We start from the raw sequence: 24895 nt of genomic DNA on the forward strand, positions 1-24895 counted from the left end.
GAATCTGGATCATTATCACCTACAATTCTGACACCCTCCAATTCCCCTACGATCCCTCACATGGGAGTTGAAATGTGTCCAGGCAATGGGTTATTTCAACTCCCATGTGAGGGATTGTAGGAGAATTGGAGGGTGTCAGAATTATAGGAGATAAAAATTCGGGAGAATCTCCCGTGTGCGAACACCAACGATATTAACTTCCCGTAAGCTTTCAAAAATACATGAAACTCTTATCCACTAATACAGTAAAACTCGAATACTCACTCTTCCGAATTCTGACAGTCACGATTCATTTCCAATCCAACGGCTGTGTTCTAAAGTTACTCAGTTGGGATCTGTTTATTCTTGCTTGATTTGACCAGACAAGAGTCAAATCACAACACTAACCAGCCAACTGAGCAACTTGAGGACCTCGGGATTCCAAAGAAGTATGAAGGAGTACTGAAAGAACAGTTCGCAATCCAATTCAAAAAGAAGGCAAGTTTCTCTTTTCGTTTTTCGTCTTCTTCAATTCTTCTTAGCTTGATTCGGCAAGTAATGTTGAACGAACTTGCAATCTCCAGTTTCAGTCGAGCCCACCCTAGCACAATCAAAAGTGTCATTCACTTTAACATTCCTTGGTGGTCGATGCAATGCGCCGTTGCCGGAGAAACAGAGAAATCCCTAATAGCCTGAAACTCCCGGCGGAAACATTTTGTTTCTTCAAGATCATTCTCCATGCCAATATTCGATATCAACGGCTAGTAATCTCTCTCTCTTTCTCTTATGTACTCTGGTTTTTATTTCTGATATTTATGATGATACTTTAGAAATATGTTGTACATTGTAGAAATTCTACTGTTTATACTAGTGTTGATCTGTTAGTTCACAATGAATCATGAAGTTCTGATCCATTCAGAGAAGGGGATGGAAGAATTCTTGCTCTGAGTTCACTACTAATTTTGAAAGTAATGCTGGCTGAAGCGTTCTTGCGTGCAAAAAATTGATTGAGGTGGAGATCAACCTTTGAAGAACTCCTCCACCAATGCCATTGCATTCTAAGTTTTGTCGATCCAGTATTGTAAGAAATTTAAAATAGGTATCCAAATTTTTTATTTTTGCCAAATTTATGTAATCATGTAAGTGATTTGATTTGATTTCAAGAGCAATTACAATATATTTTTTCAGGGGTAAATAAGAGTTCTCTTTGATTTAGTCTCATTTATATATTTCAGTCCATAAATTTTCTTTTATTTTGATGATTATTTCTTGTCACCTCTCCCCCCCCCCCTCCCCCCTAAAAAAATCAATATAATAACAATTAGGATAATACAGAGCAACCCAGTGCACGAGGCTCCTGCTACTGCAGGGTCTGGGAGGAGCAAACGTATGCAGCCTTACCCCCCTGCTTCGCAGGATAGGCTGTTTTCGAGGTTTCAACTAAACAATTAGGATGATAAGTTGAAAAAAAAAAATCAATTACCATAAATTGATATAGTGATCTGTTGAGTTGGTAGATATCACCTTATTATTCTATATCAATTTCAATGTGTCAAGATTAGAAAAATTGTTTTCTCCCTCCCAACATTAATCACTGAAAAGTGCCTAAAATCATGCTTTATGATCTTTATTATTTGTTTGGATATAGCTGCAACTCACTAGGTGTTGTCCCAACCATTTCCATGAAGTAACTCTTATTTATTCATCCAGACCACTGATGCAAGTTGTTATGGTGGGACATTTAGCTACTGCCATGTTTACAGAAAATTGAAGTACTCCTGCTAGAAAGCATTGAAGACCTTTATTACAGTGCCAGCATCAGTAGATATCTATTTAGAATTGTCTAAGATTAGAGAAGATAATCCTTTTTCCTTTTATAAATCATATGAAACTTACTTGATTTCCTCCTCCTCCCCCCCTCTCTCTCAGAGGATTCCTGTAAAGTTTATCAGGGAATTCAGAGACGAACTTTCCAACATTGCAGTTCTCCAGGTTCCCAGTGGTAAAATCTGGTCTATAGGATTAAGGAAATGCAATGAGATGGTTTGGTTTGATACAGGCTGGCAGGAATTTGTAGAATATTATTCTATACTCGAGAATTACTTTTTAGTTTTCAGATACGATGGGAATTCAAAGTTCTATGTTTCTATATTTGATACAACGACTTGCGAGATAGAATATCCATGTGATACTATGGATTTTGAAGAAAACAATCCTAATGGTGGATGTAAAATTGAGGAAATCGAAGAGCAGTCCTGTAAAGAAATCTTTGATGTTCCTCCAAGGCGAAGCCACACTACTGCTGCTTCAAGAAAGATGATGAGTGATGAACTAGAAGAGCAACAGATTTTGAAAAGTAGAGGTAATCCATCATCTCCATGTATTACATACTCTTGGCCCATATAATGCAGTTTGATGAGTTGCAAACTATTTCACATAATTTGGGCTACAAATACGCAGAAAGAAGTAGTTTGAGGCTGCAACAAGAAGAGAATGAGAACATGCCTGCTGCTCAAAGGTGTGTGCTTGCAAAGGATTCTATTATGGCCCGGGAAAGTGAATGTCAGCTTCAAGCAGCCACCACTTTCAAGTCTACAAACCCTTTCTGCACTGTGAAAATGCAGCCATCTTATGTGTCTCGTGTTTTTAGTTTGGTGAGCTTCAAACTTAAACTAGATCGAAGTTTGAGAATGGGATAGTCGTCATTCATCATATATTATACTGCTTTCCACTTTTATATTGGACTAGTGAAGCAAACCAAATATCATCTTTGTGGGTAGAACACATACATTTCCTTGCAGAAGCAGGGGCTTAAAGATTCATCCCTAAACCTTTTTTCAACTTGTTTCTGTTGTATTCGTAATCTAACAAAGTTCAAACATTCAATTTCTATGATTTCTGCAGAATGTGCCGAGAAGCTTTGCCAGGACATTTGTGACAGGGACCTATGAGGAAGTCACACTCCAGGTTCCAGATGGAAGAAGGTGGCATGTGTGCTGCTGCCCTTCATCTGGAGGCGCCACCAAGGTAACAAAGGGGTGGAAAGTGTTTGTACAGGAGAATAATTTAGAAGAAGGTGATACTTGCATCTTTGAGCTAGTTAAGAAGAGCCCTATTGAGTTGAAAGTGTTCATATACCGACTCACTGAACGTGGCCGCACAAAGAAATTAGGTAAGTCTGTGGTTGCATTTGACTGTAACTATAAATAGTAAATTTAGAAATAATTAAAAAGACAACTACTTATACAAAATTGAATAAATTATAATTAATGATGTATAGAGATAATACACAGTTGTAAATCACATCCTTGTTTCTTCAACAAATACAATGTGGATGCAGTAACTACAGATATGGGTATTTTTTCTTATGCAGCTGAAGACTGAAGAACAATATAAATGTCAATGTTGGATCTGGTTGCAAATTAGATCGAGGCTAAAGATTTTTGTGGAAGGATGCATCATTTTTGCCAATGATATGATTCCACAATCTCACTGAAAATTGTGGTAACTTTTTATCCTTAATGTATTTCAGACGAGAAGCTACCATATGAACCATGTAGTGATAGTAATTTCAATTCCTATGGGCACTTACAATATCTACTAAACAAAAGACTTGGCTCTGAGCTAGATTTGATCAATACCCAACTTTTTCTCCCTTTAATCATCTTCCATATCTGATATTGATTGAATTCTATTTTCTAGTTTTTAGACCATTAGGTCCACAGTGACAGGGTAACAAATAAGATTTAGGGTGTGATGACCATGAGAATTGAGAAAGTTACAGATATTATATATACAGAGTCTGTTAAAAGGATAATTGATTAATTGTTGGTCTAACAAATGGGTTATTGCTATCAGTCATCAATGGATATGGTGGTCATCACAGTGGTTCTTGAATGCTTCCTCCCTCTTGATAGGTGTGAGCATTTCTTAGAAGATGCTTCAATGGGGATATTTGTATATGGCATAATGTAGAGCAAACTTTCTTTAGTGATAGTAGCATTCTATTTAAATCCTGAACTGGATCTGGGTTAAAGTTATTTGGATAATATTTTGTAGGGGGAAACAAAGAACCCTCCATTCTATAGAGTACAATAGAAGAGAAGTCAGTCTATTCATGTATATGGTGGACATAATAAATGGGGGTGCACACATGCATTTTTTTTCAACTGCAACCTAAAATATGGAGGAATGACATTAGAGTTGATGGGAGGCTTTTATGATTAGAAATGACAGTTTATGAAAATGTCAGCTTTCTCTTTGCCCAAATAACCATGTTGCATATCAATTGGAACTGAAATTTGTGTAGATAGATTGCAAGGTCCTTGATTCAAACAAAGATTCATCCAAACAGAGATTGCAATGGCAAAAAAAGCTTAGAGAATCTAGTATAAAAAATATGGGTAAGAGTTTGTTGTGTGGTCTTGTAGTGCCTGCAACAGCACGAGGGTGAATGAGAGCGCACGTACGGGCATAATCACAGATCCGATTTTTGATTTCATAGGGGGTTTGGGGGAAAAGGTGCTACTCTGTCATGCTCATGTCTCTAGTCGCATAAGCCACTCACAGGTAGCATTCTTTTTTCTCAAAAAAATAAAGGACAGTTTTCCTCCTCCTTTAGAGGATGGTTCACCCACCATCCAAGGGTTCGCAGACCCTAATAGGGTTTTAGTATTTTTCCCAAAAAGCCCTCGTGATGTTCTTTCCTATCCCCGCTGTGAATGGGATCTCATTCCCCATGTGTGGAAGAAAATGTAGTCCAAAATTAAAACTACGATTAAAAAGAAATGAATTACTGAAAATACGATGGTAAATGCCACTACAAAGGAGGGTGTATATTTGACTTTGTTAAGTAGTTAGTTAATCGAAACAAAAGAAGAGACATGCTTCCTCGACCTTTACTATTCCTTGCAAGTTGCAACTAAAGGGGAGTCTTTCAAAAATTTCACTTTCCTTCTCCATCTCTAAGTAAACCAGAGAGTGAGTGCAACAAAGGCCAAGGTAATAAAATTTTTGAATTTAACTACAGTTCAGGAAATTATGCCATTAACGCATTCACTAAGTTTCCCCACCAACCAAACAATTGTAAATGAGCAGTTCATTGATGTCACTTGGAGGGTTGGATGTGGCTAATTTGCCCATGTCAATATGTTAAATTTTCGGGCAAATTTCACAGACACCCCCTATAACTATTCGAAATGGTAAATACACCCTAAATTTTATTAAAATATCAATTTTCCTCCTGACGTTAAGCAAGGTTACCTCCAAAATTAAAATGTCGATTTTACCCTCTTAATAATTTAAATACAAATGACTAAGATTCCATCATCTTCCCAAATCGAACTTCCTCATCACCACCACTGTCTCTCCGACCGCCACTGATTTTACTTCCACAGGTTATCTCACCACCACCACCACCACCTTTCTTTCCGGTACCGCCGCCACTGATTTTAGTGCCCTGAAAGCTGGTGATGGAAGAAGAGTCTCTTCTGAAGCACTGCAACGGCTTAGGCAAGCTGTGGGCGTCGTCGTATAGAAAGCCATTACCAACTATTTTCGCTCCTCTCCTCACTGCAACAGCTAAGTCGCCGTAGCCGGAGCAGGTGATGGTCTCCTTTTCTTTTAAGCTTGCTCCACTGGTTGCAGGTGAAGATGTGTCCTATTTGGTTCATCTTCTCCCCCCTTCTGGTTCCCCCCTCCCTCCCCCACCACCAAATTCTTTCTTTTTCGATTTTTTTTTGGTCTCGGCTCTTCTTCTCTCTTCTGAATAGAAATAGTATGAATTGATGGAAGTTGGTTACAGTTGAGGCATACTGTTTTAAGATCATGGGTTCTTACAGGAAAGCTAAGCTTGCTGTTGATGCCTTTCGGGGCTTCGCTTCGAGGATCATAACCCGAGCTCCGATTGGAGAGGCAAGCCAGGGATTCAAGCGCCAGCCTCATTCTTCGATTTCTGGAACTGGGAACGCTAGGACTTTTGGCCTTTCTGGTTCATCCTTGATTTCCTGGAGAACAAATCTTCAAATTGGAGGGAAACAGAGTCATCACCTTCCCTTTCTTGGCTATGGGAAGAGATTCTACTATGTAGATCGGTATCGAGTTCAGCATTTCAGACCCAGAGGCCCTAACCGATGGTTCCAAAAACCACGGATCGTGCTCGTTGTTGTTCTTGTCGGTTCAGGTGTGTTGATTACTGTTTACTTTGGGAGTTTGGAGACAATTCCTTATGCAGGACGGAATCATTTCGTGCTTTTGCCGAAGAGGATTGAGAGGCAGATTGGAGAAACTCAGTTTCAGCAGTTGAAGGCTGAGTTCAAGGGAAAGATCCTTCCTGCTATACACCCTGAGAGTGTTCAGTTGCAAATGCCTCTGCTTCATCTCACTGATAATCAACTGGGTATCTTCCAATCGCCCAAACCCTCTTTCTAAGTTCCTCTCTGGTTTGTATTTGGGATATTGGGGATTTAACCTTAAGGGTATAATAGAAAGTTCACCCTATGGTAAGGGTAATTTTGTCATTATAAAAGAGTTAACAACCACTTAACTTCACAGACCTAACAGAGTGGACTAAGTTGAAGTAAAAATATAAAATAAGGGTAATTTGTGTTATTTTGATAAAATTTAGGGTGCACTTATCATTTCCAATAGTTATAGGGATTGTCCGTGAAATTTGCCCTAAATTTTATTAGGTATGTGAGTATTGTTGTAGTCTGGGGCGGTTACTATAATTGAGAGGGTGTTGTAGTGGGTTGTTCTACTAGTTATCCTAAATGGTAGGGGTGGTTAACCATGGTGGATAGTTACTCGAGTTCGGTTCCTTTGCATGTACCAACAGGTGAACATACATGTGAGAGCCAATCACCTGTTATATTTTTGCCATTTACAAGGGGAGGAGAGGTTTTTATGGAAAGAAAATTAAAATGTGATTGGCTTTGAGATGTACGTTCACCTGTTGGTACGTGCAGATGATCCATTCGCTAGTTACTTGCAATTGTGTTGTTTTTAGGATTGTTATGTAATGGAAAGACATCTCCATGGGGATCAAGTTGTTGAACCCAAAAATCAAAACATAATCTTTTGTATGAGGAGGTCGCCTTTATACGGTAAAATTTCCTTTCTATCCCATCTCTCTTATTCTAAAATATGCAACCGGTACTTATCAAGTGGTATTAAAGCATCAGGTACTAGACGAGGTCAAGACTTCCTAGTGTAACGCTCCACACACACACCACTAGCATGATAGTGTCCGTTTTGACCCATGGGCTTCATGGTTTCAAAAGGCCTCATGCTAAGGTGGGGTACTTGAGATGTGGGACTAAAGTTTGCACTCCCTCGACAATTTCTTAAACTCTTTGGTACTATGTCCTTTTTTTGTAGGACCTCTCAACAATCTTCCAGACTGACCAGTACTATGCCGTCCCTTGGTGTCATACCCAATCTTCCATGTTTTACTTTTAAAGAAAAAGTTAGGGGATGGCGTCCATGGTCACTGCACCTTATCTATCTTTGTTACAAGATTAGGATTTCATGAACATCCTCAAGCAATCCTTGATAGCTGAATGAAAGAAAGAAATCCTTATTCATGGAGTGGCTTATCTCCTATAGTAGCAAGGTGGGAAGAGCTCGAAGATATCAAGAAGCAATCTACAAATTTGGATATTGAGGACAAGCCCGAATTTTAAGGAGGAAGCCAGGAAGGAATGTTACGTGATAGATTAGTGTGTGGGTGTTGTTGTAGTGTGGGGCAATTACTATAATTGAGGGGTGTTGTAGTGGGTAGTTCTAGTAGTTATCCAAAATAGTAGGGTGGTTAACCATAGTGGATAGGTTACCCGCAGTAGTATTGTTTTAGGGTTGTTATTTTAATGGAAAGACATCTCCTTGGGGGATCAAATGTTGAACCCAAAGTCAATCCCAATCTTTTGTATGAGGAGGTCACCGCTACCCAACCAAATTTTCCTTCTCTCCATCTCTCTTGTTCCAAGATACGTAATTGATACGTATCAGTGTGGTATCAAAGTAGCCGATCCTCAGTCCCAACTAAGGGTGTCAATTGGGATAGTTCCCGGTATTTGGGATGGGACAGTACCGGTACCGGTACCAAAAGTGCCAATCCCAGTACCGTCCCATTTAGTTAATGGCACCAGACCTAGATCCCAGTCCTGATTACTAGCGGGACGGGACGGTACCAGTGCTTAAACGGTTCTAGGCACTATAGAAAAAGTGAAAAGAAGTTTAATTGTTTCTAACAAGGCGGGTTTATTAGTGTTGTAGAATTTTTCACTATCATGAAATCTAAGTTGTCTACTGATTTTTATAAAGCAACTTAAATTATGAAATCATAGTTTTATTTCTTCAAACTCCCTAAGATCACATGTAATAAGTTTCTTATTTTTTTAAATCTAGAGAAGTTCTACAAAATGGAAGAATCCCGTTGTGTTTCCTCTTTGATTTTTCCAAACAAAACTCTATTTATCACACATGTCACATGGTAGTATCGTACGAAATATGAAGTGCAAAAAGGAAGAACCTGGTAGATGTAGATGGTCGAGGGAGGAGGGAGTAGCATTGTTGCAGGTTCTGTGAGGAGAGACTTCAAGTTACGGCTGTTGGCTTGTTGTTCCTCTTCGTATTCAAAAGGCAATTAGTGAAACTCTAATGAGTCATAATTCTTATACCTTTTATTTTGTTTTAAAAAAAAAAGATCTTATATACTCTTTCTTTTTAAACGATACTAGTAGTTTCGGTACCATCCGGTACCTAATTGGTATTTCGGTACTGGTGCCGTTGGGAATCCCATCCTAGAACCGTCCCATCCCATTTATCATTCGGTACCAAAATCAAATACCAGTACTGTTCCATTTACTAATGGGATGGTCGGGTACCGAGTTTTAGCGGCACGGATCCCAGTTTCTGTCCTAAATTGACATCTTTAGTCCCAACCCTAGCATGAGGGCGACCTGGTCATGGTTCTAAGTATCGGTATCGGATTGCGCATATTCGTTTCAATTTTGCACCTTGCCAATCTCAATACCGTATCAGTGACATGGTACAAACAAGGACTAAATCGATAAATAAATAATTAAAAAAAAACCCTATTTTTAAAGGAAAATTAGGGGTAAAATTTGATACGGCCGATCCTTGCCGATTCCATATCAGTTTATGAGTTAATCGATAACTGTTCCATTACCGTGCACTGAAACCATGGACCTGGTGCTAGAGTGAAGTCACTAGGAAACGATTACCTACCACCATATAGAAACACTGGTGCAGAGGAGAGCCGCTGAGAAAGGCTTACTTGATTTGTAGTAGGCTATCGTGGACGTCAGTTTGGAAGCTGTGATGGATTGTTACTATTCTATATTAGCCATGGGAGCTGATCCCAGGTCGGTTGGCTTCCCAAGTGGGGTGCATTGGGCAATGCACTGTACTTGAGGGAAAAATCCTCTATAATGCCTTAATCTTGCGGTATTTTACAATTCGGGTCTGAGAGCTCAACACGTGGAAGATGCGACATCCAACAGTGCCGAACTCAAGAAAAAAAAAAAAAAAACAAAAACTGGGTCAATCGAACTCTTTGGATGAAGAATGCTCTCAGACGCCAACTGCAAGGCGCCGCAAGATGAATTTTTATCCTATGCAACAGCAAGATGAAGGATTTGGGAGAAGATTTGCAGAGAATTTTAATCCGCAATTGAGAGGATAAATTTCCATGGAATTGTACACTTTAGCTTCAGAACTTTGAAGGAGTAAAGAAAATTATCGAGAGAGGGAAAAAGTAATTTTGGTGGCAGCCCAAGAGTCACCAGCAGATTGAGCAATCTGAGGACCTCGGGAATCCGAAGAAGTTTGAAGGAGTAATGAAACGATGGATGGTTCGCATTCCAATCCAAAAAGGGGCAGCCACAAGTTTCTCTTTTCGTTTCATCTTCTTCTTAGATTCATTCGGCGTGGAATGTGGAACCTGCAGTCTCCAGTTTCAGTCGAGCCCTAGCGCAATCAAAAGTGTCTGTCACATAAACCTTCCTTGGTGATCGATTCAATGTTTAACCAGAGAAATCGTCTTAGTCTCCCGGCGGGAAAATGTCATTTCTTCAAGATCAGTCTCCAGGCCAATATTCGATATCGACGGCTAGTAATCTCTCTTTCTCTCTCTTGCTCTGTCTTATATACTCTGGTTTTATATTTCTGATATATGATTATGACACTTTAGAAAAAAAAATGCTGGATATTATAGAAGTTCAGCTGTTTATGCTTGTGTTGATCTTTTAGTTCATAATGAATCATGAAGTTCCGGTCCATTCAGAGTAGGGGATGGAAGAATCCTTGCTCTGAGTTCACTTCTAATTTTGAAAGTAATGTTGGCTGAAGCGTTCTTGCATGCGAAAAATTGATTGAGGTGGAGATCAAAATCACTTCTCGTAGAGTCATTTTATGCACATCACTATCTCTTTCAACTCCTTCAATCTGAACCAATTCACCCCTTCGAAGTTCAAACTGAAGCATTCAAAGACCTTGGTGAACATGTTCATGTCACCTTAAACAATATTTTTCTAAATTATCTTTAATTTGTTCATTCCTTATTTTATTTTCCCTGTGTATCACTAATTTATCTCAACATCCTCATTTTAGCTAAACTAAGTTTATTTCTCTTTCCTTACTACCCAACATTTAAACTTCTTGCAGCATTACTGGTCGCTATGAAATTTTTCATTGGGTTTTAATGAAACACGTTGATCATACAACACTCCGGATGCACCCCTACACTTCATTCATCGTATTTTAGTTTTTTTTTGTGTAATATTATGCTCTGTTTCTCTTTCTTTATTTATGATTGAATCCTAGGTATCTAAAATTTTCACTCTATGCTATCTCCCTATCATCAATTTTCATCATCCTATTTTCAGTTCTATTGTTATTAAAGTTATACCCTTTCTTTTCTTTTTTTTAATTTACTTATCCTAAAAACTTTTAATTACAGTGTTAATCTCCATAATTCTAACTTCGCATTTGTCCTTGTTTGTTTTCAATCACTAAAGCAATATAATCAGCAAAAAAAAAAAACACCAAGGGATCTGATTTTATTATCTCTAGTCAGGTCATATATGATTAACACAAACTAAATATGGGCTTAGAGCTGAGTTGAGATAAACAAAGTTTTACAGAGTAGATTGATTAGTTACAAAAGGTGAAGAAGATAGACATTCAATTTTGCAGATATTTGCATGGAGCAGCACAGGAAAAATATAAATTTTTATCTGTTATGGACTGGATAAATTTTTAAGAGTAATAGAAAAACAATAGGGTCTGACCCTCTTTGTTGGATCTCATGAGTAAGAATCAAAATGTAAAAGAAACCTTTTCATCAGAATATATACCATATTCCTCAAGGAAATAAATTGTCACTGGAATGGAATTCTTTTCTTTATTCTAGTATTTAAGATCTGAAAAGATAAAGCCAGTGAGGAAAGTGGGCTTTTTATATTTTAATGCTACACAGACAAGAGCAGGCACTAAAGATATGGTGTATCTATTAGCTTCTTCATGTTATTATCTCTATTCACTAGCATCTTGTAGATCTGTTAAAACAGGCCGCCGTATAATAGAGATATGGTTGGAATGCGGATGATATGTGGTTGCTGATCTTGGTTGGATTAAAATGTCTATCCCTTCTCAACTTTGTCGATATAACTCAGAGGCAGTGCCCATCACCCCAGATAGCTTCTTCCTCAGTAAAGGCATACTCAAGTTTTCTTTTCATTTATCCCTTCTTGTTGCTCTTGCACTTCCCCTCTCCCTCTTTCCCCCACACTCCACCCCCCCCCCCTCCCCAACCAAAAAAAAAGAAAGAAACATCTCATCTATGTCCTGTAAGAAATTTAAAAGAGGTACCCAAATTTCTTCCAAAATTTTGTTTAACTGATTTGATTTGATTTCGTGAGCAAATTACAATATACTTTTTCAGCGGTAAATTAGAGATCTCTTTGATTTAGTCTCATTTAGATATTTCAGACCATAAATTTTCATCTTTTATTTTTATGCTAATTTCTTGTCACCCTCCTCCCAAAAAAATATAACAATAATAATAATAATTAGGATAATAAGTTTAAAAAAATTCTCAATTACCAGAAATTATACTAGTTACCTGTTGAGTTGCTAGTTATCAACTTATTATTCTATAACAATTTCAATGTGTCAAAATTAGAAAAAGCGCTTTCTCCTTTCCAACTTTAATCACTGAAAACTGCTTAAATCATGCTTTAGCATCTTTATTATTTGTTTTGATATCGATGCAACTTCCTAGGTGTTATCCCAATCATTTTCCAGAAAGTAACTCTCATTTATTCATCCAGACCACTGATGCAAGTTGTTTTGGTGGCACATTCAGCTATTGAAATTTTTACAGAGAATTGTATTACTCCTTTTAGAAAGCATTGAAGACCTTTATTACAGTGCTAGCATCAGTAGATATCTATTTAGAACTGCCTGGCATTAGAGGAAAATAATTCTTTTTCCTTGTATAATTTATATTAAACTTACTTTATTTTTCCCTCCTTCCCTTTCTCAGAGGATTCCTGGAAAGTTTGTCAGGGAATTCAGAGACGAACTTTCTGACATTGCAGTTCTCCAGGTTCCCAGTGGGAAAATATGGTCTATAGGATTAAGTAAATCCAATGTGGAGGTTTGGTTTGATAAAGGCTGGCAGGAATTTGTAGACTACTATTCTATACTTGAGAATCACTTTTTAGTTTTCAGATATGATGGGAATTCAAATTTTTATGTTTGTATATTTGATACAAATGCTTGCGAGATAGAATATCCATGTGATATTATGGATTATGAAGAAAACAATCCCAAGGGTGGATGCCAAATTGAGGAAATCGAAGAGCAGTCTTGTGAAGAAATCTTTGATGTTCCTCCAAGGCCAAGCAAAACTACTGCTGTTTCAAGAAAGGTGATGAGTTATGAACCACAAGAGAAAAGAATGACTAAAAGTAGAGGTAATCCATCATCTCCATGTATTACAAACTTAATGCCTATATAATGCAGTTTGATGAGGTGCAGACTATTTCACATAATTTGGTGTACAAAAATGCAGAAAAATTTGGTTTGAGACTGAAGCAAGAAGAGAATAAGAACATGCCTTCTGCTCAAAGGTATGTACATGCAATGGATTCAGTGTCAAGAAGGCCTATTATCGCCCAGGAAAGAGAACTAGAGCTTCAAGCGGCCATAGCTTTCAAGTCTACAAACCCTTTCTGCACGGTGAAAATGCAACCATCTTATGTGTCTCGTCGTTTTATGTTGGTGAGCTCCAAACTTAAACTCGTTCAAAGTTTGGGTACCTTGTAATCATCACTCATCATATATTCTACTGCTTTCCACTTTTATATTGGACTAGTGAAGGAAACCAAATATCGTCTTTGTGGGTAGACCACACACATTTCCTTGCAGAAGCAGGAGCATAAAGGATTCATACCTAAACCTTTGTTCAACTTTGTTTCTGTTGTATTCTTAAATCTAACAAAGTTCAACCAATCAATTTCTATGAATTCTGCAGAATGTGCCGAGAAGCTTTGCCAGGACATTTGTGACAGGGACCTATGAGGGAGTCACACTCCAGGTTCCAGATGGAAGAAGGTGGCATGTGTACTGCTGCCCTTCACCTGGAAGCGGCACCAAGATAACAAAGGGGTGGAAAGGGTTTGCATAGGAGAATAATTTGGAAGAAGGTGATATTTGCATCTTCGAGCGAGTTAAGAAGAGCCCTATTGAGTTGAAAGTGTTCATATACCGACTCACTGAATATGTGAAAGCACAAAAAAGTTAGGTAAGTCAGTGGTTGCATTAGACTGTAACTGAAAATAGTAAATTTAGAAATTTAGAAATAATTAAAAAGACAAAACATAAAAAATAGAATGAATCATAAATTAATGATGCATTGAGATAATACACAGTTGCAAATCACACCCTTATTGCTTCAACAAATACAATGTGGATGTAGTAACTACAAATATGGGTATTTTTTTATGCAGCTGAAGGATGATATATGCCAATGTCGGATCTAAGTAGATCGAGGCTAAAGATTTTCCTGGAGGGGATGTGCCATTTTTTCTAATGATATGATTCCACAATTTCACTGAAAATTGTGATAACTCTTTTTACCTTTAATGTATGTCAAATGCGAAAGCTACAATATGAACCATCTAGTGACAGTAATTTTCTATGGGCACTTACAATATCTACTGAACATGACTTGTTTCTGAGCTAGCTTTGATCAATTCCCAACTTTTCTCCCCTTTAATTATCTTCCATATAGGATATAATTTAGTTGTATTATCCAGGTTTTAGACCTTGAGAATTGAGAGAGTTACAGCTTTATTACATCTACAGAGTCTGTTAGAAGGATAATTGATTGATTGTTGACTGGCTTTAGCATTTCTTAGAAGATGCTTCAATGGGGATATTTGTATGTGTCATATTTTAGAGCAAACTTTCTTTTAAGTGATAGTGACTGTCATTTTAAATTCTGTACTGGATCTGGGTTTAGAAAAATAACCCTCCATTTTAGTAAGGTTATTACTAATACTCTTAGTATTGAGTATAATAGAAGAAAAGTCAGTCTATTCATGTCTATGGTGGACATAATAAATAGGAGTGCTTACTTTGAAATTTGAATGCATTTTTTTCTCAACAGCAACCTAAAATATGGATGAATGACATAAGAGTTGATGGAATGCTTTTATTTATAGAAATGCCAGTTTATCAATATTGAAGGTTTCTCCTAGACTGCCCACTTAGGATACCCTTTCTGTTTAGCCAAATATCCACTTGGCACATCAAATGGAATTAATTGAATTGAAATTTTGTGTAGAGGTAGGTAGATTCCAATGTCCCTGATTCATAACCAAAGATTCAATCCAAGTAGAGCTTGCTAAGTGGCAAATTAAAGCCTAAGGAATCTTGAATTAAAAATAAAACTATGGTTGAAAAGAAATAAATGACTTAAAATATGAGGGTAAATACCACTAAAGGTCTTCCAACTCGATCTTTTTGTTTTTTACAAATCCTTTCTGTGAACCATTTAATTGGATCTTGTAATGTTTAGAGATCTGTCACTGGTTCCCCCTTTCCCATTACCCTCAATTGAGCTTTGGTGTATCCCTCCCTCATTACCATGTTCGACCTCTCCTTGTGGTCTTTTACTTTTTAATCTTTCTGTGCACATCCTCTCTGGTGCGCATCCTACGGTTGGCACACCTGGCTTGCATCCTAGTGCGCTACCCATCCGTCAGATGCACATTGGAGAGGGGATCTGATGATAGGAGCCGAAGGCGGAACTTTTGCTGCCAAGTAAGCCACCACATGGCAGAAAAAGAAGGTCCATGGTCTCCGTCATTGTTGCAAGTAAAAGCTAAGGGAAAGTAAAATAAGTAGGTGCGTTTCATGCCCATGCTCACCAAGAGGTCTCGAGTTCGAGTCTCCTAGCTGGTACCTTATCCCCTCCCCGATTCGATCCCCCCTTTATACAAAAAATATATATAAAGCTCCCAATTCCAACAACAAAAAAAAAAAAAAGAAGTTAAAAGTTAAGGGAAAGTAAAATAAGTTTTTAAAAATAATTTTTTTTGACAAAATTATGATTGTGGAGAGAGAACGCTACTTGGTCCCGTTGGTCCCTATATAGGAACCAATGGGATCACACGCCAAAGCATCCAATATGGGTGTCAGGGCCACGGGGTGGTCATTTTGCCTCCCATTTGGTTGGGTGTAAGAGCTGCCACTAAGTAGCCTTCTTTTTCCTCCAAAAGGATCCTGTCCAACACCCTGCCCAGGCTGCATGTGCAGTGCTAGACACAGTGAGGCATGAAAAGACTGTCTCACCCTTGCTCGGGCAGGAGTGAGGCAATCTTTTCATGCCTCACTGTGTCTGGCGCTACAGGTGCAGCCCGGGCAGGGGTGAGGCGGTCTTTTTCCTAGCTACCTCAAACTATTATTAATTATGTTAAGGAAAAAAGATCTCTGTCCGGGAGTGTGACCTATGCTAGCACTTCCATGAGTCTATCTCTCTCCTCCCCATGTGAAAAGACACCCCCTGCCACCTTGTTTTAAGGAGGAGAGAGATAGACTCATGAGAGTGTTGGTGTCCGCCACACTCCCGAACAGAAAATTGCTTCCCTTATGTTAATGCAAAAGTTTCTACGCAGTCATCGGATAGGAAATATGGAAAAAAAGACGAGGGGGGGGGGTGGTTGATGGTTGTGGTGGTTTGGGATCGAAATGAGCAACCCCCTATTTGATGCATTGTCGTTCATTCCCATTCCCAAAACAGCCGTGATTGTAAAATGTAGTTTAATTTAGGGAAAGAGAACGTCACCCGTCACCCGGTGGCACCAGACATGCCACCCCTGCACCCTGACACGAGCACTCAAAATGACCACCACACCCCTGGTCATGGGGTTCCAGACTTCCAGGGGTGCAGCGGTCATTTCAGGCACCCCTGTGTCAGGGTGCAGCGACAGCATGCGCTGCTTGACCAAGTGGGTTTCTTTCTCCCTTTAATTTAATAACCAAATCATATTAAGTAATGATTCCAAAAGTTTCCATTTTAGTTTTGAATTCCACTTCTCTTCGATTCTACAGAACTTTTAAATCCCTGAGCATGGACCAATATAAGGCAATCCAAAAACACAGTCCATAGCATCTCTCAATGAAGCGTTGGATTCTAAATATACTTGCACAACCCAAGGAACTGCCATCGACCAAAGACATACCTTCTATTCATGTCTGAAATTGTAAATATGCAAAGAGTGTGTGTGGCACTGTGATGAAATCAAGCTATGGTAACCATCTCATGAAATCAGATTCACTAACACAGCCAATGCAGGTCCAATTCCAATATATAGTAAGAAAGTAAGCATCAATCGAAAAAACAACCCTGTTCTTGGTGATATCAAAGTACTCAAAAGCAGGAACTAAACCTCTAAAAGTTGGGAAGAACCAGGGAGCCCATTCATGCTCAGCTAATTAGGTTTGATCCCACAAGCAGTCCAGCCAAGCAGAGGTTACTGAAGGTGTATAAGGAAAGCCATTGAAGTGCCACTCTTTAGGAGGTCACGACCTAAAATACAAAATTGTTACAGTTAACAGTCTAGTTATAGCATATGTAACTCATCAGCTTACTTCAAATCAAAACAGAGGTAAAGTCCAAAATGACAAACATAGAGCAACATTAGAAAGATATATTACAACACAGAGAACATATAGATATCATCATGAACTGGAATCTAATATAATGTGTAGTTGTAGTTTATGGCGACCAGCTGAAATCCAATCCAAAGTGTAGAAGCACAAACCCAATTGCAACAACCAACCTTGGTCAAGCCTAGACAGAGATCTTTATGTTTGTGTGTGTGTGTATGTGCCGTGTAGGCCTCAGAAGAAAAGGGTGGAGAGTATTAACATGGATCAAAGAATCTTGCAAATGTCATCAACATTAGCCACACTCCATACAGATTCATTTAGGATCTAACTCAAACACAGTAGTTGCCAAGAAATGGTGCAGTTCTATGTGGTAAAAAATGGTTTTGTGCATGCTTTGTTTATAGCTTTGTTTCTGAACTTGTATTTCCTTTCTTCTCTACAAGTTCTAACAACTACCATTGAGAAGAAAGAGGAAAGCAAACAATTTCTGCAAAAAACTTCTATTAAGAAGATATAAAAGGAAGCTAGTAACCTGATCAAGAACATCCAGACCCCATATACAAAAGAACTACGTTGAAACAACTACATGATACGCAAAACACGAGGATGGTGCCATAAATAATTAGTATTCTCCAGATGCGCAACAGAAATACATAAAACAAGTACCATATCACAATACAGTTGGTACATGTCAAAAATGTCCTAGAGTGCCAATAATTATTTGTTGGATACATTTTGCAAAAAGGTAAATTTTCCCTGGAGACCATATTAAAGAACTATTAAATTTTGGAATACACAAGAAAACTCTTTGCAAGCATTCAAATGATTCTAAATGTTGTTTCCAAAGATTAGTGTATAATAATAGAATGGTTGTGTTTTCCTGAGACAGGTCGTCCTGAGAATGTCTGTACCAAGAATACAATTGCACACCAGCTTCCAGGTGAGTGCAACTAGGGCAGGGACAATGGATCCTAGCATATACCAATGTTACGACCTACCCCTCAAACATACTCGTGACCTGCAAATTATGTCCCCTACAATGTCCATATAACCATGTAAAGGTAACGCTACAATGACTAGTATATGTTAAAAATTAACTCTTCCACCCATGGTTTGAGGAATCGGTTAAATCCGATCAAAATAGGAAGAGGAATCCAGTCAAATCCGATCAGGATTAGGAAATTCCGATTCTGATTCGGGCAGATTCAAATTGATCAATTTGTACTTGATTTCTAGGGTTCAGGCCAATCGGCCTGAACTGGAATCGGCAGGGACTGATTCCATTTGATTACGCTTACTTGAACCATGCTTCCACCCAACCATAAAAATATTTTAAGTGTAATATATACATCTAGAAAGACATCAGTAAGTCTGAAAATATATATATCATTTTGTGCCATATTTTGAGCTTAATTTCAATTTGGGACAGGTCATATGAGACTTCAACACTAGCCTATCCTTGAGAAACTTTCAAAACTGGGTCACTGCGGATTTTGCCTCTCAAAAGCATTCAGGTTTGTACAGCCCAAGTTGCAACCTAACTCATAACTAATCCTGCAAAAATTGAGTCTCAATCTCTCAGCATAGAAATTGAGTACTTCATCGGCTCTGTAGTTCCAAATTGAAATTCTGCCTAGTGAAAAGTTAAAATTGATGCTGCTTGGACCCATAATATTCACAACCCCATATTGGATTTCCTCAGCGAAAAGGGCCTTCTACATGAATATAGCATCAAGAACAGAGAATATATGATGGATAAAGGAAGCTTACAAGGAACTCTTGCTACGTCCACGCCCTTGCCCAGAAGCTCCACCTCTCAGAGTTTTCCTTGCACTGCTGTCCGACCGAGGAGCTCTGAGGCAAGTTAGGGGAACCATCTCTTCAACCGCTCGAAAGCTGCAAACTTTTAAGATAATTTCCTGCTTCTCCTGCTTCTGCACTGGATCGACAAGCTCGAACAAACAAATGTCATCTTCCTCTATGTTGTTTTCGAGATCAAAATCAGCCCAACCCTTCGAAAACGTTCCACCAACAGGGTTTTGTCTAGGTTTAAACATGACAATCTTTTTATGGTCTTCGCAGCAAAGAGTGCAATATTTTTTCTTTGGAGGAAAATGCTTCAGAGCGAAGTCGTAAGGAATCGTCTACAAATACAACAATTTGGTAGATTAGGGAATAAAGTTACAAAGATGCATAAACCAAAGAAATAGAGCTCAGCTTTATAGTTACCAACTGAAATCCTCTATAAACATGGGACTTTCGCATGACGACCAAGAAGCTCCCATTCGAGGAAGTAGCAAAGGCTTCGTCGGCCAATTGTTGGATTTTTTTCTTTTCTTCTTCAGTTGTAGGCCGTCTACCAGATTTATGTTCACGAACACTTGAACTTGAAGTTCGATGGCGGAATTTCACCTGATTCTTCTAATTCATCACCTGAAGAACAATCTCACCTAATTCATCACTAAAAGCCGAACCTTCCAATCGAACAATGGAGAAGCAAATTAGAATTTCAGAACAGAAGACCACAAACTGAATTACAAAAACAAATATATTAGAAGGGAAGATAAACAAAAGGAAATTGGTACCAGAACTAGAAGATTCGTGCTCTTCACTCCTAAATTTCTGTTTCACAGTGACGGTTCTAGTGCTCGGACAGTATCCCAACCCTTGCAACAGGAGCTTCAGAGGGAGTATGTTGAGTAGATGGTTGCAGCGGCAGCGTTGGGTGTGGCTTCACCCTGTCGCTTCGATGCTTCTTCGATGATGTGGGTGCTCCAAATAGGTTGGGTGAACGAGGGGCTGAAGGTGAAACTTCCTCATAATCGTCCCAGGTGACGTGGCAGCCTCGACGAAAAAACGAACAAGCTTTCTCACAGAAGCTTTAAAAAACGGTGTATCCAATGCACAAAGCTCCCGCCACCGCGAGGTCTAGAAAGGGTCATAATGTACGCGGCCTTACCCCTGCTGTAGTTTTGTAATACAATGTATGGTCTTCTGTTTTGTAATTCCGATTTGCTTCTCCATTGTTCGATTGAAAGGTTCGGCATTTAGTGATGAATTAGGTGAAGATTGTTCTTCAGGTGATGAATTAGATGAACCAAGTGAAATTCGACCGTCGGGCTTCAAGTATAAGTGTTCGTGAACATAAATCTGGTAGACAACCTGCAACTGAAGAAGAAAAGAAAAAAATCCAACAACTGACAGACGAAGTCTTTGCTGCTCCCTCGAATGGGAGCTTCTTGGTCGTCATGCGAAAGTCCCATGTTTATAGAGGATTTCAATTGGTAACTATAAAGCTTAGCTCTACTTCTTTGGTTTATGCATCTTTGTAACTTTATTCCATAATCTACCAAATCGTTGTATTTGTAGCCGATTCCTTACGACTTCGCTCTGAAGCATTTTCCTCCAAAAAAACAAATATTGCACCCTCTTCTACGAAGGCCATAAAAAGATTGTCATGTTTAAACCTAGACAAAACCCTGCTGGTGGAACGTTTTCAAAGGGTTGGGCTGATTTTGATCTAGAGAACAGCATAGAGGAAGATGACATTTGTTTGTTAGCTTGTCGATCAGAGGCGAGAGGAGCAGAAAATTGTCTTAGAAGTTCGCATCTTTGGAACGGTTGAAGAGATGGTTCCCCTGACTTGCCTCAGAACTCCTCGGCCGGGCAGCAGCGCAAGTAAAACTCAGAGCGGTGGAGCTTCTAGACGAGGGCGTGATCGAAAATGGGTCATAATGTACCCAGCTTCACAGAAGCTTTCATGATCGAAAATGGAGACATCGAAATGTAAATGCCAGTGTATCTGAACACCAACAGATTCCCTGCTTCCAGGCAATTATCTTTTACGAACTGTGACCAACCATTTTGGGAAAAGAAACCATCTTGGATCTTATTCAACTCCACCCACCAAGTCTTCCTAGAAGGACCTTTCAGACTAACAATTCCACAAAGCTCCTAAACATTCTGAACAAACTTGCTCATATTTGCTCTGCAATTATCAAAGAACATGGAAATCATTAATAAAACACAGAGAAATAGAGAGAGGAAAGAGGTAAAATTAGACTTACGAGCTGACGATCGAAACCCTAAGGCAGAACCTGGTAGAATCGCTTGGACTGAAACCCGGTCTAGTAAACATATTCGTGATTAATGCAGGTTTCATCCATTTTTGTTCCAACTGCTCCAAAAATACCAAGGAAGAAGAAGAACAGAAAAGGGAAAGGGAGAGAGCACTAAAAAAAGGACAAGAGAAGGAAAAGTAAGATAAGAGGTGCAGGGTGAAGGTGAAAGAAATAAGTGGTGCTTTGTCAGGTTGCAGTTTCACCAAATAACCACCTGGAGATCATGTAGTTGTGGAGTTACAATTTGACTACTTTACTCTCACTGCGCGTGGGGATTAGCCTCTGGAACAAGCCTCATAACTAGTGACGTTACAGAAGAAAGATAAAGGAGAAAGATGGTTCAAATCGATACAATCGAGGGCATAGTTCTAAGTATCGGTATTGTATTGGACGATACGTATCGATTTTGCTAGTCACTGATAGTATATCGGTAGCACGATAAGGACAAAGAGTAAAATGATTAGAAAACTCATTTTAAAGAATTTCAGGGGTAATTTTGTTCGATATAATCGATCTAGGTCGATACCGTATTGATATCGTATAGATTTTATATGTTGCCGATACCCGTTCCAATACCGTGTACTAAAACCATGATCGAGGGGCTTTAGCCTTTAGAGGAACCCACGGTCCAACCAACCATCACCGGGTAACCCAGGACATGTAAGATCTAGCAACCCTTATACGGATCAACAGATCAGGGGCTATGAGAACCATTGTGAATTGTGGAGATTATAGTGTTTCAGAAACCATTTAAACCAATCTGGTCCAACCAAAATAAGCCCAAAACCAAACTGACCTTTAATAATCATATGAGAGAGAGAGAGAGAGAGAGAGAGAGAGAGAGAAGGCACACATCGTCAACCATCGGGGCATCTTTGTAGTGTGAAAAAATGTGTAATGCATCATCCGATGACCGGGGTATTGGGCGGTGTGTCCAAGCATTACAGCCCATTGGATGTACGTTGCACATTGTGTCGCACTATAGAAGACCCAAGGACGATGCCCTCCAAGGAGAGGGGCCCAATCCAAGAAAGAGAGATATAGAATCACCACCATGAATCACCGTTGCAACCCTCACTCTACTAGCAATCTTCTGTTGTAATTTGCAACCGAGTCACCACTACAACCCTCCCTCTTCAAACCTGCAAAACCTCTCTCTCTCTTTCTCTCTCCATGTCTTCTCTCCGATCAGAAGGTCTTCATTTTGAGCTTAGTCAATGGAGTTTGTGGCCACATAGAAGTTAATATGAAAATTTTATAATAAACAATTAGGTCATCTCAATATATACTTTAAAAATAGATCTAAACTCGAAACGAAAAACCAGTGAACAAGTGCTAATAAGGGGTAAATTTTTTATTACATTACTCATGTGAGAAAACCATTATGCTAAAATATAAAGATTGGACTATCAATTGATCCCCATTTTAAGGTTTGTTGGAAAACTCGTTGTCGGACTTGATTCATAGTTCTTTGTTGTTCAAACTAAATAGTTTCATTTTTTGTAATTTTTTAACCGTTTCAAATTCTTATAAGTGGAATTAATCAAATTTAATTTTTTTGTTCTATTTTGAAATTTATTTATATTTTATCCCTTTTCTCAAAACTTCGTTCCATGTGGCTTCATCCTTTTGGGCCATAATTTGCCAATTAGAATGTAGGGCAAAACTGGTCCATAAATTAAGGCTAGTTGCCTCAAAGCAGGAAAACACGCTCCATTGACATACAAGGCCTAAGGAGACCGAACAAAACTTTTTAGCCCAATATTGCCTCGAAAGTTGACGATCTGGATTTAGTGCTTGGTATCGGAACGGATATCGGGAACATGTAAAACCGATATGATATCAATATGGTATCGGCGTAGATCGGCTGTATCGAACAAAATTACCCTTAAAATTTCTTTAAAAATGAGTTTTCTAACCATTTTACCCTTTATTCATATCGTGCTATTGATACGATATCGATATCGATGACTAATAAAACCGATACGTATCTCCCAATACGGATGATACAATACCGATACTTAGAACCATGCCTTAGACAGAACCTAAGAAAAGGCTATGAGCAAGATGAGCTTAAACCCTTTGGCCTATGATTGTACATAAATTCAGCCCAGTTGAACCAGTTGTGACATTAATTCGTAACACGAGCACTTGCCAACCCTACTTCCCTAACTTGAGTACAAGGGATTTTTGGTTCACCCGGATAAACCAGTTCTGACGTTAATCCATAGTACGGACACTTGCCAAGCTTACTTTTCCCAACTTGTTTGGGGACAAGAAATTTTTGGTTCACCCAGTCCTTTCTCATGGTGGAGAGAGGGGTCTTGCTGGGTCATATCTTCTCATGATAGATGAAATCAAATGGTCGCCATCTAGATTTGGGTTTAGGACTCATAAATTTCTCTTTTCTTTTCAAAAAGAGATTGGTTTCAAATGTAATTAGTCAAACCAATGGTTTGGGTAAGTGTCAAATTACTGATAAACCATATCTAGAAACAGCCCCTCTGCAAAAGCAAGGGTAATGCTACGTACATTATGATCCTTTGCAGACCTCGCAATGGCGGAAGCCTCGTGCATTGGGTTTGTCCTCTTTTATTATTATTTAATTACTGATAAAACATACCTAATTATGAAGTTTAAACAAATTTTAAATAGTTTTATGGGTCAATCTTACTATGGTTATTTTGATCATTTATCCTAAAACCTTTCATTGAGAGAGAGAGATGGGTCACCTCTCCCACCAAAAATAAAAAGGACCGAGTTTCCCTCCATGAATGGGATCCCATTCATTGTGGGGCAGGAATGGGTATCATGAGGGTATTTTGGAACCTACAAAACCCTAGGAGCGGTTTGTGAACCCTAGGATGGTGGGTGAACCATCCTCTATGGATAGAAGGAAACTTAGTCCAAATAAAAATATCCATTTCAACATTGCTGATAACTTCTCCAAAGTGACAAAATGTGATGTCTACAACTTGGTATACAATTGAGCAACAACCTCCTCCAAGTCCAAGCATCTCTCTCCCCATTATACCCACCCAAATTATTCTTTTAATGTTATGTGCTAGAATTAAACTCAGTTCTAGGGTTGTCCTAAACCTTTGGATGGGAATGTTTACATTGGATTGATGAAATAGCTCCAAGTTTAAACTGTGAAAAAACTGTTGGATTATAATCTTCTATCTCAATGCACATGGACTAAAATCCCAATTGTTGAAAACTTAAATACTTTTTATCAACCTTTGTGATAGAATATTTCAATAAAATCTGAGCTGCTGCATCTCATATGGATCCCTTCTATTCATAGAGCTAAGATTTCTACTTGTACATACATATATAGCAAAACTGAACCATTCTATTTTTTTAAGGACTATATGGGTATTTCGGTAAATTTTCTGTATAGGGTTTTCGCTATAAATCTGTAGCGAGAGTTCTTTCTTTGTATTAAAAAATCTGGGAGAGGTGTGAGGAACGAGTGACTGTAACCCTATTCTCCATTGATAAGGAAACAGATCCTCATCTCACCATGGACGTAGGCAACCTTGCCAAACCACGTAAATCTTTGTGTGCATTGTGTGATTGTGTTTGCG

At 38.7% G+C, this 24895-nt stretch overlaps 4 protein-coding genes and 1 pseudogene across 4 annotated transcripts; 4 read left to right on the forward strand and 1 right to left on the reverse strand.

Moving 5' to 3' along the window:
• Positions 1 to 552: 552 nt before the first annotated feature.
• On the forward strand, positions 553 to 2459 carry LOC122662355 (B3 domain-containing transcription factor VRN1-like). Its single transcript, XM_043857970.1, has 2 exons — positions 553 to 743; positions 1909 to 2459. The coding sequence occupies exons 1-2, from the start codon at positions 633 to 635 to the stop codon at positions 2383 to 2385; spliced, it is 588 nt and encodes a 195-aa protein (XP_043713905.1). The 5' UTR covers positions 553 to 632; the 3' UTR covers positions 2386 to 2459.
• Positions 2385 to 3221, forward strand: LOC122662769 (B3 domain-containing transcription factor VRN1-like). The gene is made up of 2 exons (XM_043858487.1): positions 2385 to 2633; positions 2884 to 3221. The coding sequence occupies exons 1-2, from the start codon at positions 2385 to 2387 to the stop codon at positions 3187 to 3189; spliced, it is 555 nt and encodes a 184-aa protein (XP_043714422.1). The 3' UTR covers positions 3190 to 3221.
• Positions 3222 to 5805: 2584 nt separating this feature from the next.
• On the forward strand, positions 5806 to 6408 carry LOC122662770. Its single transcript, XM_043858488.1, has one exon. The coding sequence runs from the start codon at positions 5806 to 5808 to the stop codon at positions 6406 to 6408; it is 603 nt and encodes a 200-aa protein (XP_043714423.1).
• Positions 6409 to 10021: 3613 nt separating this feature from the next.
• On the forward strand, positions 10022 to 13985 carry LOC122662771 (annotated as a pseudogene).
• A 4806-nt stretch (positions 13986 to 18791) lies between these two features.
• LOC122662356 (B3 domain-containing protein Os11g0197600-like) lies at positions 18792 to 20007 on the reverse strand. Its single transcript, XM_043857971.1, has 3 exons — positions 19770 to 20007; positions 19414 to 19658; positions 18792 to 19328 (listed from the first exon to the last, which is right to left on the reverse strand). Exons 2-3 carry the CDS (start codon positions 19447 to 19449, stop codon positions 18951 to 18953), a joined length of 414 nt encoding a protein of 137 aa, XP_043713906.1. The 5' UTR covers positions 19450 to 19658; positions 19770 to 20007; the 3' UTR covers positions 18792 to 18950.
• Between the last annotated feature and the right edge of the window lie 4888 nt (positions 20008 to 24895).

The sequence above is a fragment of the Telopea speciosissima genome, chromosome 5, assembly GCF_018873765.1.
Source record: "Telopea speciosissima isolate NSW1024214 ecotype Mountain lineage chromosome 5, Tspe_v1, whole genome shotgun sequence".
NCBI lineage: Eukaryota > Viridiplantae > Streptophyta > Magnoliopsida > Proteales > Proteaceae > Telopea > Telopea speciosissima.

What these genes read in the sequence shown, in the direction of transcription:
- LOC122662355 (XM_043857970.1), top strand. Translation starts at nt 633, where the DNA reads ATGCGCCGTTGCCGGAGAAACAGAGAAATCCCTAATAGCCTGAAACTC. An exon ending in ATATTCGATATCAACGGCTA is followed by an intron (nt 744 to 1,908) that starts GTAATCTCTCTC and finishes CCTCTCTCTCAG; the next exon opens with AGGATTCCTGTAAAGTTTAT.
- LOC122662769 (XM_043858487.1), top strand. Translation starts at nt 2,385, where the DNA reads ATGCAGTTTGATGAGTTGCAAACTATTTCACATAATTTGGGCTACAAA. An exon ending in TGTCTCGTGTTTTTAGTTTG is followed by an intron (nt 2,634 to 2,883) that starts GTGAGCTTCAAA and finishes TGATTTCTGCAG; the next exon opens with AATGTGCCGAGAAGCTTTGC.
- LOC122662770 (XM_043858488.1), top strand. Translation starts at nt 5,806, where the DNA reads ATGGGTTCTTACAGGAAAGCTAAGCTTGCTGTTGATGCCTTTCGGGGC.
- LOC122662356 (XM_043857971.1), bottom strand. Translation starts at nt 19,449, where the DNA reads ATGCGAAAGTCCCATGTTTATAGAGGATTTCAGTTG. An exon ending in TTTATAGAGGATTTCAGTTG is followed by an intron (nt 19,329 to 19,413) that starts GTAACTATAAAG and finishes TTGTATTTGTAG; the next exon opens with ACGATTCCTTACGACTTCGC.